Here is a 14,742-nt window from a genome sequence, read left to right on the forward strand (position 1 = left end):
CACGAAGTTCACCATGGAATAGATATAAAATCATGCATGTCATACAATAACATAACAAAGATCACCGGTCAAGTTGCTAGTGAGGCAAAATCTAGAGCTACAACAAAAAAGAGGTGGGATTTCACAAACAAAGGTCTAACCAAGATGTGCCATCCGATGTTAGTCAATCACTGGATATAGTCCTCCATACATAAACATACCCAAGGCACCTCGCTCGTCAGTAACGTGCCTACGGATCCTCCCAAATCCCCCCTCGCCCCAATCCTTTCCCCACGAGTTCTTGAAGCGCCAATACTTAACGCCATCAGGATCCATACCATAACCGACAATCAGGACAGCATGCCATGTAGTTGCGCTACTATCAGGTACAGCTTCACACTCCATGATGCCTCCTTTGTAGTTAAATAGATGAGTGAATTCCAGTTTTTACCCCTAAGTTTAACATTTTTGACGCTAATTACCCTATTTAAGAGAATTTCATCCGGTATACCCCATTTAACAAAAGTGTTGCCACAAATTACCCTCTTCTATTTTTTATGAGTGTTCTGATCTATGGGCCCCGATTATCAGGTCCACGTGGCGTGCCACGTCGTCGGGTTTTTTCCTTGGCGACTTTTCTACAGACTAAACCGATTCGCCAGCTTCTGCCGACCGGACCGGGCCGATGGCAAGCACATGCAGACGCATGTCCTCACCGATTTACAGGTCGCTTGAGTCTGATGCACCACGATCCCATCCAATCCTGCCACGCATATCTCGCTGGAGTCTGTTGCGCCACGCATGGATCACTAGAGGAGAGGGTAAACCTTGGACTTTGCCCATGGATCTCCGGAGCATCATCAAACCAACCATCACAGAATCACCGGAGGAGTTAACTGCACCCTACATCAAGCGAGAACTATTCACACATACAGTAGGCCAACGATGTATGCACAGGGAGTCTAGTTCCATGGAGAAACAATTCAGAGGAAGAAAGAAATACCTGAACTTGCTGACAGTGACTGGCGGGGCGGGATAACGCGCCAGCATGGGACTACACGCTCGAGGCACGGCAGCCGCACGCCGTTGTCGTCGCCGCCCTTCAACACCCTCCGCCACCGTCGCGGCCCTTCAGCACCGCCGCCACCGTCGCAGCCCTTAGGCCCCCGCCGTCTCCGTTGCCGCCATTCAGCACCCGCAGTTGCCGTCGATGTCATTCAGCACCTGCAGCTGCCATCATTTCCCTTCAGCACACGCCGTCGCTGTCGCCGTCGTAAGCGAATCCCTAACCCTAGGCGCGAGCGAGAGCGGTGCGTGCGGTAAGAAGCCGGGCGACCGGTGCGTGCGCTAGGCTAGACGCGAACGCGGTGCGGCCCGGGTCGAGCGTCGATCGCCACGACTGACGATGCGTGCGGTTCAGCGATCCGGTCGGGCTCAGTGGCGCGGACTGGTTTCACATGAGGAAAAAAACCCAGAAAAACCGACGACGTGGCATGGCACGTGGACTTTGAAATCGGGACCCATGAATCAGAATGCTCATAAAAAATAGAAGTGGGTAAACCCTGGCAACACTTTTGTTAAATGGGGTATGCCGGATGAAATTCTCTTAAATGGGATAATTAGCGTCAAAAATGTCAAACTTAGAGGTAAAAACTGAAATTCACTCTAAATAGATCAGGCGTACCCTGTAGACAGACAACCACAGGCCGCTTCGCTACTGCTTCCTCGAGAGCATCCTCGGTCGAGTCGACGCACCAAAAGCCTAATATACGTGTTTCTGCTGCTACTGTCTTGTCCCTCTTCCAACCCGAAGCACTTCTCTTGGCCATGTATGGGTAGGATGATTCGCTCGAGAGTCCATTATCCCGTATGTACTTGAAAGCAAGTTGATAGTAGCCACCGTTGCAACCGTTGTTCTCTGTGTTGCAGTCGATAAGCTCTTGAACCGATAGGGAGATCGATTGCAAGGTCTGCAGATAGTGTGCTGCTTCAACCGATGCTGTTGTAGCCATGGCCCAACAACAGCCTGGAACAAATGAGCAAGTTAAGGTTGTGGTGTATGCTAGCTATGTCAACAACTGTATTGCGTAATTACTCTTAATTAAGCGACCCCTGCCCGCATAGCAGGAAATAAACTACTACCTCTGTAAAGTAATATAAGACCTTTTAGATCTCTACAGGGGGAGTAAGATCTACTAATCGAGCAAATTCAAACACATGCTAGTCAACAGCAGAGAAGATCCTTACCACAACCGTCTTGTTTCCTCACAACCGGAGAGACGGCGCCAGCTTCGACCCAGTCGATCTCTGATGGGCGGGTAGACTTCTCAGCATGCTCTCCTGTCTTGTTCATATGCCAAACTCCAAGACCAAGAGCAATGTGTACGGTGCACCATGCAGGGATCGCTATGACATGCATCTTGTGGTCCCTGGAAAAACGACGCAACTGCATACTTAATTATACAAACCTCGCTCATGAGCAATCTGATTAATAGAGGGACATGACGCACGTTTACATTGTGACAACCATGCATATATTCTAGGGTTTGTTCGCTGAGGAAACATGATGTATGTCTATGATGATGAAACTATAAGAGTCGGCCGCTGCGGGATTGACAGATTTACTATTATAAGAGTCTGCCGGCATATCATCTTAAAATTTACGAAGTCACCGTAGACACCTCGGCGTCGATGGGAACGTCTCCTTCCACTGAATGCGCATCGCCGGAAATCCTGAAACAAATCCAGGAATAAATGCAAGCACCAGGATCTGAACCCTAGTGGACTGGAGATACCACAGTCCCTCTAACCATCCAACCACAGGTTGGTTGGCTCCTTTTCATGTTTTTGGTGGGTATTTTCTAGAGAAAATTAATCAAGTAACAGAATTTTTTGATACAACATGAAAAGTGAAAAACAAATGTTAACATACCTCAATATAATTGTTCAATTATATGGAATGAAGATTAATATCATATTTGGAAAAGGTTCCTGTAGATATAAGAAAACATTCATGTATTGGAAAATATTTGTACATATTCCTATAAAACAAATCGTAGGCTTAAACAAGGTTCTTTCACGTACGTTTGGATATACCTTCATATAGTTTCCGACACATGTTCACATTTTTCCCAAAAAAAAAAGGAAAGGGAAAATGAGAAAGGAAAAGAAAGAGAAATAGTTAAAAGGGGGAAATAATAGACAAGGTTAAAAAAGTGAAAAAAAAAAGCTAGGGGGAAAGAAAAGGAAGATGAAAAAACAAAATGAGCGGGAGAGAAAAAAATAGCCAAAGAAGGGAAGATGCTTCATCTCGTTTTAGCCGCAACCTATGGGCTGAATGCCTGAATGCATAACATCCTCAAGGAGGGCCCTTTTTTTTTAAGAAAGGTCATCATGGCTAGTTTTATTAAAACTCAAATAATGTTTACAACGTCAAGGAGGGCCTTAGTGCCCCTCCTCTGCGTGGAAGGTCTTTTAAAATTTAGCTCATCAAACGGCCCCTTATCCTTCAACTCCTTATATTCTTGTAGCAAAAAAAAGCGGTTCCTAGCCAAACTCTTAAATTTAGCTCTTAAAAATATTCACACAAATTTGAACATCAATAGCCCAATTTATTAAAACTACATTGCATAGGGACATCACCAATATGTTCAAACTACGGTGCATAAACATGAACTTAATCTCGCTGATTCGAACGAAACAATAAAAAAAACTAGTCGACTTAAACCTAATTAGGGTCTACTTCGGTGTCATCATTGGAACCCCTTTCTTGTACAGCTCGAGCTGCCGGTGCTTCTCGGCGAAGAGCTTCGGATACATCCGGTGGAGCTCAGCCATATACTGCTCATTGCCGCTCCCTGCATCTAACCGCTCGAGAGCCTCCTGGTTCTCTCGCAACTTGTGGTGGGAGACCAATAGGGGGTCAATCTCGACGCCGGCCGGGACATTGCAGTTGTAAATAGGGAAGTTGAAGTTGAGTTTAGTAGCGCTGTCGTAGAGGGCCACCACATTCAAGCCATACACCCTCGCTGCTAGCTTGACTAGAACGAGCCCAGCCAGTACCAGACTCCGTTGTCCGTGACCTTTATTTCGGACACCCATGTCCCCCACGGTTGTTGCGGCACGTTCTGGTACTTCTTGTTCGGCTGTGGTATCCGCAGGTCGACCGTGAAGGAGCAGGAGGAAAGAGCGCCACCACGGCAGCCTTAGATGGGTTGTATGCCGGGGCGTGGATCCACACTTCTAATCGGTGGCGACGACCTCCAACGGCTGGATTCCGCCATTTTGGGGTCTTGCCGGTCGATTGGAAGGTTGGGTGGAGGTGTGTGATGGCTCAAGGAAGGCCTGTGGGGACGTGCGGGCTGGATTTGGGCGGTGGTGACATCGATGCGGTGTGGTGTGGGAGGGGTGGAGATTTTTTTGGAGAAAAGGCGCCAGAAGAGTTATTATATAAACACGGGCTGATGCGAGGAGTAAAAATTATCCTTCTCTAAGGGCATCTCCAATGCCAACCCGCAAACCTCACGCAACGGTCTGGACCATGCTGTCCGGTCCGCGAAAGCCATCCAACGCGGGCCCGTATCGGTCCACAGGGCGGTCCGACCGCGATTTCTCCCGCAAACTGGACAAAAGTAGGGGAAGTTTACCAAAGTCCAGACCGATCCAAAACCCGTTTCCAAACGCCCTAGTCCACAAAAAACATCTCACCCCTCCCGTGCGTTTTTGGTCAGCGTCGGCATTGAAGTGGTGTGCCGGCTGATAGAGCGCTGCCCGCGCCACTTCCCGGTGCAGGCCACTGCCGCGCGTTCAAACAATACGACGGCTGCCCGTCTGTCAGTCTGCCGCCCGCATAGATGGCATGTGGTTGCCGAGGCGTCTCCTCGGGCGCCACCCGTCCGTCCGTCTGCCGCTCACCACTGCCCCAGTGCTCCGGCCATAGTCAAAGTCATCCCTCTCCACAGCACTCCCCGCCATGTATCCTTCCGCTGCCAAAGCTCTCTGGACAAGCTTATATCGGAGCAGAAGAAGGCCAGGGAAGCCATTGTTGTGGATTGGCAGGCTAGTAGGCAGCGAAAGGACGTGCAAATGCAAGACGCCTCCTCCGACGAGCCAACACCACCCCCCCCCCTCTTCCTCCGCGGCACCCTCCTCCTCCGCTCCACTCTCGCCGGTGCATTGCACCCTCACCATCGACGAGGCCCGTCCCATTATATGGACATGGTGTGGGAGGAGCGGGAGGAGCAGTTTCAGGAAGCGCAGGCCGACGCCAACTACAACCACAACCTCCTCCAGGAGCATCTGCACGCAGAGGAGCAGGTCGCCTTCGGCAGGGCAGTCACATCGGACACAGAGCTGGCAGAGCAGGAGGCGCTGTTCGAGTCCTATCGGTCCTCCAGGGAGATCCGCCTCGCCCACTGGCAGTACCGGCAGCGTGTGACGGAGGTGGCGGCCACCGGCAAGGAGTGCGACGACGCGGGCGAGGCATTGTTCGGCACTGACGAAGAGGACATCGCCGAGAACGTGCCCCGGCGCCACGACGACGAAGAAGCCGGAACATCCGCGGGCACCGCCGGCAGCAAGGAAGAATAGTGCATAGTAGGTCGCCTTCGCTTGTGTCCCGGGAAGGCCACAACTCCTTCCCTCCCGTCGACACCAAGCTTGGTGGGCTCAACATCTTCGGCCAATTAGTCGCTTGGCGGCTACATGGAGGCGGGCAGCTTCAGTTCCCGGGGCTCCAGAGGCGGAGGTCACGGGGGCGGAGCTGGTGAGCGCCGAGACGGAGCTGGAAAAGGCGAAGCTTCTGTTCTCTTGGTTCATGATCGGACAGGGGGACAAGGCACCGGTGATCATTTAGATTACGTATTAATTATACTCCAGACACCGCCTCGGCCAACTTTGATGTATTTGTAATGAAATTCGTCATGTTTATATGAAATCAGACCATGTTTATATGAAATCCGGACTTGTTTGAATGAATTTCGTCCAGTTGGTTGGAGTTGTTGTCAAGATGTATGCGGCTAGCATTGGATGGCTGCCTCCCGCATCCGTGTCCACGAACTGATACCCCTGTCCATGGACGGATGCAGGAGGTTTTTTGGTTTTTTGCGGGTTGTCGTTGAAGATGCCCTAAAGACTATATAAGGGATCGGCTTGGTCCAGTTTAGATGATTAATAAAATGATTTTTTTATACTCATCTAAATGCTTTTAAGTGATGGGCTAGGGGTAATGAGTTTTTTTATACTCATCTCTATTCGGACTGAATTTCAAGAAAAAAAAAAGAACTTCTACTCGGACTAGTACTCCGCGTACACAACTAGCATGGACACGAGGAAACCAAATTAACACCCAAACTGACTCCTACACGAACAGAGCTCTCACTTACGTAGACTTTGACAAGATTTACCTAACAAGCTGTAGTATATGTAGAAGAGGGTGGGATCGATATATACGAAAACGAGATCAATATACGAGTAGCAGAAGAAAACGCCATGTCGGCGCCGGGTGAGGTGTCAAACCTGGACCACGACGTGGTGACGGAGATCCTCCTGAGGCTACCGTGTACCTCCGTGCTCCGCTCCCGGGCCGTGTGCAAGGCGTGGCACCGCATCACCACCGACCCCTCGTTCCTCGCAGCCCACGCCGAGCGGCGCCCAGCCGAGCTGCTCGTCGTGTCACGCGAACCTGAATCTGAATGGGCTTACCAAGATCGTGTCGACACAATCCCGCTCTCTCTCCGAGCCGACGACGGCCCGGCGGGGTGCCAGCGTGAGCTCCATTATCCCGAGCATTGTGATGTTCACTTGCTGGTGGGTTGCTGCGATGGGCTCCTGCTGTTCCTGCTCGGCAGATTCCCTCCGGGCCAGTGCTGCTCCTACTTCTTCGTGTGCAACCCGGTGACCAGGCAGGGGACATGGCTAGACCTGATGCCGCTGGCTTGCCGCGGCAACCTGCTGGTGCTCTGCGGCTTCTACCGCCACGGCCCGTCCGGCGAGCACCGGTTTCTCGTCCTGGCCAATGAACCACAAAGCACGAAAAGCCTGATGACCAACATGGACTTCTTCACTGGCTCCGCCGCGCACTATGTTTTCAATTTCTCAGCCGCCACCGTGTCCTCAGAGGCTCCTCGCCGGCTGGGACCGGTGCCCGGAAACGTAGTCGTCAAGCCCTACGGCTCCGAGAACCAGGTCCCCAGCCACCTCTACCATCGGGGGAAGCTTCATTGGACGACGCATCCTCAGGCCACGAGCACGGGCAAGATCTTGGCGTTTGACACGCTGTCCGAGGAATTCCGGCTAATATCGTGCCCGGTGCGGCCAAGGGGCCAATACTCCTACCTGCACGACCTCTGCCTCATGGAGTTGCACGGTAGGCTAGCCATAACGACCAATCTACTCTGTGGCGAGTTCATGGAGCTCTGGGTGCTCGAGGACTACGACGATGACCGGAGCTGGTCACACCGTTTCCGGATCCAACTGCCGCCGCCGTTCTGTCTACATTGGACGTTGGGCACCGGTATCCCTAACGTCATTCTTGTGGGAAGCTACATGGAAAAATTAGCGGCCGTATACCATCATACCGAGAAGTGGAGCGTAGAGAAGATAGGGTTTATCAACAGCAACACATCGGCTCGTCACTTTCTCTTCAAGGAGAGCCTTGTGCCACACGCCTTTTTTGATCCATATTAATTTTTTCATGGAAAAAAGTCACGCATGATTCTCATCAATCACTATATATGCTCAGTCCACATGCATATAGTATATACTTTGCATTCAGAATTATACCCAAGCAACATCCATGTACTTTGCCTTGAACTTCCTATCACTCTCAGATGCGTACCTGAAATGAGGAATATTAGTGGTAGTACTTACTACTCGCTCCAACGTTAGTACAAAGTTAAGACACTTATTTTGGAATGGAGGAAGTACATATCAATGAGGTAGCTCTGGTATGTCCTTATAGTCCATTGGAATCCTTTCATCTTGATTTGTAATACTCCTACCTACATCTGTTTGCAAATGTACTTTTTTCTTTGTCTTTTTGAAACAAAAAATTACATTATTCTTAACTATGTGCCGGTCCTAGTATTTCTCAAGTAAGGTAGTATTGTTTTTATTTTACAAAAACATTTCATAATATGTTTCTGTGTTACCAAATAATATAAAGTTAAACGATCTCATTTATAAAAATATATTGAGATCACATACAGTGATATGGTTTTAGTGTATGAAAATACAATGCGTATCAACATCTAAATCCTTAGAGAATATTCTTTACGATCTTGGATTCATCCGTGCATCAAACCATCATTTACATTGCACTGGAGATTATACCATGAACACCACAGCTACTCCCAAACTCCATCCGACTCCACCTGCAACTGTGGTCCCTTCTTTTCTTATTCATAGTCAACACCCGAGAAAATTTAATTCCTCTTTACTCTAGTTTCTGCTCCCAACTTTTGAAGTATCCGCTCAATGCTATCACGCAGTGATCATTGTCTCTGTGAAAGTGAACAACTCGCATATTGGGTGGCACATATAGAGTTACCCATACTCAACATCCTAACTCTTTTCTTGACCGTTTGCCTGAAACTTCAGATAATTTCACTGTCACTTTTTATCACTCTAGTCAAATTCACAGTTGTCTCATTCTTTTTTTTCGGATAGTCTCTTACATGTCCCACCGCTATAGCACTCCGCCTTCTTTTGTAATTGCCATTGGCAACGTGCTCATATGTCGTCATCGTTGATCCCACCACCATCCTCTGTTACGAACGGCATCCCCGTCGATCCGTCAACTGTGTAGTCTAACCCAGCCAATTTTTTTGACTGCAACCATGTCACCCTACTCTATATCTGCACTCGCACATCTCCGTGCATTGCTTCATGCACTGTGTATGCATGATCCCGCCACAACATGCTCTAGACTCCTCCGAGCCTTATACGCATGCCGCCATCCTCACCACGAGCACCACAGACCGTCACACTACCATCCACTTGTTAGAATAATCCAAGGTGCATAGTTGATCTATCAACGACCAAGCAATCACACGAGGCACGACACCGACATTTTCTAACACAGTTAACTGATAAGGCTACATCTTCTGTGCCTAACTATGGACGCTCCTCCCCATGATACCGCTACAATAGCACACACGGGTCACCCGGGCACCGCCACACGCCGCCGGCTCTCCCTGTGTGCATGTGCTATTATGTTGGCATAAGTTATATCATGTGATTACCCCTACATTATATAAGAGGTCCGGGATAAAAGTGTCCTACTCGAACACAACCTGTAATCCGTCTACACATGTTACAACTCCAAGTCCAATGGTTGTACTATGTAGCAAGTGGTTGTTTAATTATATCATACATCTACTTGCTTGCAAATAATTCATGCTAGTTGTCTGATGCAGCTTGTCGTGATTCAGATACAAGGAAATTCACTTGGAATAGGCTGTTCAAGTTTCTTCACGGTCGGTCTCCACATGCTCAACTCTAGTAAGCTTCATGAATCATAATGAGGTTATGAGAGACCATCCTCATTTTATGCTATATAATATGGTTAGCTGATTGATCAGGCATGTGACGACCAGCTATATATGTAAATTATGTTATATTTTCAAGAGAAAAAGTTGAGATGAGAAGAAAGTCAGGTCGGAGTGACCTTTCTGGAAACCCGACAAATTTGACGCTCTAGACCAGCTGAGGTTCCATATAGTATGGTTGTTTTATCTATGAGATATATTTGGTACGAATGGCTGTCATCTGATGTATTGTATGGTTATACTTGCTAAAGTATAACATACAATACATGCATGCAGATGCAGTTGGTTGTATTAGCTAGCTGCCTCTCACTCACGACAAGAGTTGATATCACACCAACCATATTATATCATACTCCCTCCATTCCTAAATACTTGTCTTTCTAGGCATTTCAACAAGTGACTATATACGGAGCAAAATGAATGAATCTATACTCTAAAATATGTCTACATACATCCGTATGTAGTAGTCATTTGAAATGTCTAGAAAGACAAATATTTAGGAACGGAGGGAGTATTACCTTGTTAGATGGTACTTACTATGGATGTATTTAGAACTGAAATACATCTAGATACATTCATTCCTCCAACAAGTATTTATGGACAGAGTGAGTACTATGTAGCAAGTGGTTTTAGTTAGGGCCAGGCCCCGGCAGCTAATTAATGCTCGAGTAGCGACATATCATACATTCACTTGCTTGCAAATAATTCATGCTAATTGCTGGATGCAGCTTGTCGTGACTCGGACACAAAGAATTTCACTTGAAATTAATAGGATTGAGATACAAGGAATTTTACAATGCGAAGGCATACAATTAGAACATGCATATCATAATACAATTAATCACGTCCAGTACGTCTTAGGCTGCTGGCTTGAGAGCTTGCAGCGAAGACAAGATGCCGACAACTGCACCAATGATCGAGATAACGGCAATGATTTTGTTCATGTTCTTCATAATGAAGAGGTACGACCTGAGCAAAAATGACCTGTTGCGCTTGAAGTTTTCGATCTTGATTATTATGTCGAGGTAGAACAATCCGAGGCGCATGTTCTTGCCAATGCAAGTGAAGAATTGGAGCGCCTCCTCGCTGGTGAGTCCTCCTCCTTCGATGACATGGTTTTCTTGCAGGTCGCGCACGTGCTTCTTCTGGTCCAGCAGCATGGCGAAGAGGTGGAGGTAGGAGCAGACAGCGGAATCTTCATCTTGAACCCCAGCAGCTTCGAAATTTGGGGTCTTGCATAACTCGAAGGCCGCCATGTTGACGAGCCAGGTCGCATTTGCCTCGGTCAGGAACAGGGGCGGCACGACCAGATCGCCAATCTCGAAGAAGCACCAGGATTTGGTGTTGAGGCCCATGTCCACTAGCCCTGCTTCCATTTCCTTGGGTACCAGCGTGATACCGATGTCGGCAAGCTCGGCTATGCTGATAGATAATGACATAGGCTTGTTTTTGGGGAGCTCGAGGTGTTTGTCGGACTTGTTGTTCCCCACGATGTAGAACCGGACTAGGCCGAGGAGATGTGGTGGTTGGTAGTTAGGATCTACCACGATGTCTTGGACGACGCCAGAACCCACTCGGTTTTTCAGTCCGCTTCTCATCGCAACGACGAACTTCTCCCAGGGCCAGGGCGATGACGCTGGCGGCATAAAGCTGAAGACGGTTTCAACCACCACCCAAGGGATCTGATTCTCAAGCATCATGATGTCAGTGGAGATGCGCTCGAAGTTGGCGTAGAAATAGCTGACCAGCACCTGATCCATGTCGTCATCGACGACATGATACCAACGCATGAACTGCACCAAGAAGCAAGCGTCAAAGAACATCATCGGCAAGAAGTCGTTGTCGCCGATACCCGCCACCTCATCTTGGTGGTAGAGGCTGCGGGCGATGCCGGATACGGAGGAGACCCCATTGTACATCTCCTGTACTGAGCAGCTCGAGTCCCTCATGCACTGGGTGGCAGCCACATGCTTCAACCTCTCCGCCTCGAGCACGCCGGGATGACGAGCATGGTGGTAAGGGCCGATGGCCACCGTCACCGGGGCGTTGTACCGTGTGTCGTTCACATCTATCAGGCTTGGAGGGAACTTGTGCATCTTCCGTTCCATACTGTCCAAGTAGTCAGCACGGAACGGTTGCACCGCTTCCTCGAACACCTGGATCGGATAACTGCAGTCATTATCGTGTGTGGTTGTGGCTGTGGATGGGGCTGCATACTCAACCACCTGCAGCTGCATTACGCTTTCACTATGGCTAGGCAAGGATTTTTGGAAGCTAATCCTACGATCACTACTCCACTCAGCTGCTTCTTCCAAGGACCAACCCGAGTCGCAAGGTACCACCCATGACGATGGTTCCATGCTCATCGATCAACCAGCTGCCCAAGAGTATTCAATAATGAGTGGACTAGCTACCTACCTAAATACAAGCCCAGAGTGTGGCTGAGATGAACGTACCCCTGATGGAACAAACAAGCACACAGCCTTGTCTCTCCTCTTATAGCCACGTTCGCACATGCTGATTTCTCTTCTTCGTTCACTCCACTCCACTCCACGTAGAGTGAGAGCACTCCATATTATCGAATTTGTAGGTGTGAGTGGTTACTTCGGATGGATTGATGTATGTTCTTGTCAGACCTTTGTTAAATAATTAATAAAGATGGCTGTATGCATAGATTGATGCAGAGGCCGGGGTTTTAACCTCCTTTTCCAAAAAATAAAGAGCAAAGTATGTTTTTGGTCCTTCAAGTTCCCACAAAGTATATACTTGGTCCCTCAAATTTTTTTGGTATGGACGTTGCTATAAATCAGCCGGATGATTTCTCTAAAAAATCATCCACCTGCTCAGCCATCCGATCTGCATACTGAGGTCCGTTGGATCAAAGCAACACCACGCAGCAGCGCAACCCGACAGGTACAACGTAGCGCCATTGCAGCCCCGCGTGTTGCTCCAACGCAGCATCGAAGGTGTCCCGCGAGCTCCATTGCAACTCCGGCCGAACTCCATTGCAGCCCGGTGGAGCTCCAACGCAGCAACGATGCTCCGCCGAAGCTTCATTGCAACTCCGGCCGAGCTCCACTGCAGCTCCGGCCGAGCTCCAGCACAACACCGACAGCTCTGGCGAAGTTCCAGTGCAACTCCGGCGGAGCTTCAACGCAGCACATGCGCGTCCAGCAAAGCTCCATTGCAACTCCGGCGAGTCTTCATTGCAGCGTCCGGCTATGCTCCCGGTGGTCCGACGGTGCTCCCAGTAGCTTCAAGGCAAACATCGCCGGATTTGCAGCACCCACATCGGCCACTCTCCGCGGTCACCGCCGTAGCGCCGCGCGCTCCATTGCATCTCTGGGAGGGTGCTCGTGGCATCAAGCCCGCTTTGCAGCACGGGTAACCCCCTGCAGCGACCGGCGAGCACCTGCCCATCTGCATCCCAGCGCCCCCAGCCGCCGCGGGCGGGAATCTCTCGCACTCGTAGTAGCAACGGTAGCGTGCAGGGACGGCAGCGTCGGACCACCATCGGCGATGACGACAACGGCTTGCAGCAGCGCCTGCAGCTTGGGCAGCAGCACTTGAATATGCGTGCATGGCCGCGGTGGTCAGCGAAGAGAAAGGGGATCGAGGTTGGGCAGCAGCCCGACGGAGGAGGCGAGAGGTGGAAGACGGCAGGAGATTGAGCTCGGGGGGAAATTGAGTGGTCCCGTGACGTGCGCAGTACATATGAGAAGATAAGGATGGTGGGCGATGCTTGGCCCACAGGGACACGTGTCGAGCGCAGGGGATGGTTTACGCCAGCGATTTTATCATCCGGATGAAAGTAAACGTTTTCCTTTTGGTATACACTTGGTCTCTCAAGTCTCAAAACAGGATAAATTTGGTCCTAAACCAGATTTGGAGCACGTTGACCTGTGTTGAGCGCCACAAAACCGCCAGATGAATAGTACATCCAAATAAATAAACTTAAAAAATCTGATTTTTTTGGGGGTCGAATATGCTTACATGCGCAAGATGCAAACAAAATTTCGGACTCTTTCGGCACTCGAGGAGCTCGTATCAAAAAAACAAAAATATATGCCTGATGCACAGTAAATTCAAAAAATATCAAAACAAAATAAAAAATTCTGAAATTTTTTGGTGTCCAATATGCTGACATGCGCAAGCTGCGATCAAAATTTTGTCATGAAATGACTTCGGTTTTGTGGCGGTCAAACTATGTCAACATGCTCAAAATCTGGTTTAGGACTAAACTTATCCAGTTTTGAGACTTGAGGGACCAAATGTATACCAGCAAATCTTGAGGGATCAAGTATATACTTTTTGAGAACTTGAGGGACCAAAAACATACTTTTCTCAAAAAAAAAACTCCACTCCACGTACTATTTCCACCTGCCACACACCATTTCCCGCCTGGATGCATGTGTGTCTCGGAATCTATCTATGCACTCCACACATGGCTCAGCCCGGGTCCAGAATTTATCTGACGGACAAATAGGCCATTTTTGTCTGCAAATGGTGTTCCTTGATGGTATTATTTATTGGTCAATGTACCTCTGTCCTATGTTGCCACGGCCGGTCTTCACATGTCCAAACTCTAGTAAGCTTAAGCATCTTTGGTCAAGAGAACATGAGAGGCCAACGACCTCATTTGATGCTATATAATACGGTTAGCTGATTGATCGGGCATGTGACAACCAGCTATATAATACGAATGGCTGTCATATGATACACTGCATGGTTATACTTGCTACAGAGAGCTGTGCTTTTTATCATTAGTGGGCAATAATCATGTTTCAAGTCATGGATAATTAGATCCCGGCCGTTTGGTCCGTCAAACAACACCCGGTATACAGGGTATCTTCCCCGGTGCCCCCACCCCCCACCCCCGCGCGCTCGGGAGACTCTGGCGGAGACCCAAGACCTAACTGCCAGGGCCCCTTCCATCCCGTCCTCCCCTCCAACGCCGCTGTGGGGAGATCCTCTTCCCTCCTGCGTCGTGATTGGATGAGGCGGGTAACCCAACGGCACTGGGGCGCTTCTCTTGGATCTTGATCACAGTGGCGCGGTGGCTTGCCTTCGGCAACGGCGCAATAAGGCAGCGGCGTGGTGGTGGGCGGAGGCGGCGGAGCTGCAGGGTGACGTGGAAGAGCGGGTGGTCCTGGCCGCTCGACGCGTCCGTGCATTCATGGTGGCGATGCCTGCGCTGGCCGGCAGTTCTGCGGTG

General features: G+C 49.3%; 1 protein-coding gene across 1 annotated transcript; it reads right to left on the reverse strand.

Moving 5' to 3' along the window:
- Positions 1 to 10,384: 10,384 nt before the first annotated feature.
- LOC125532529 lies at positions 10,385 to 11,893 on the reverse strand. Its single transcript, XM_048696567.1, has one exon. It carries the CDS (start codon positions 11,891 to 11,893, stop codon positions 10,385 to 10,387), a length of 1,509 nt encoding a protein of 502 aa, XP_048552524.1.
- Between the last annotated feature and the right edge of the window lie 2,849 nt (positions 11,894 to 14,742).

The sequence above is a fragment of the Triticum urartu genome, chromosome 1 (genome assembly GCF_003073215.2).
Source record: "Triticum urartu cultivar G1812 chromosome 1, Tu2.1, whole genome shotgun sequence".
Classification (NCBI taxonomy): Eukaryota; Viridiplantae; Streptophyta; class Magnoliopsida; order Poales; family Poaceae; genus Triticum; species Triticum urartu.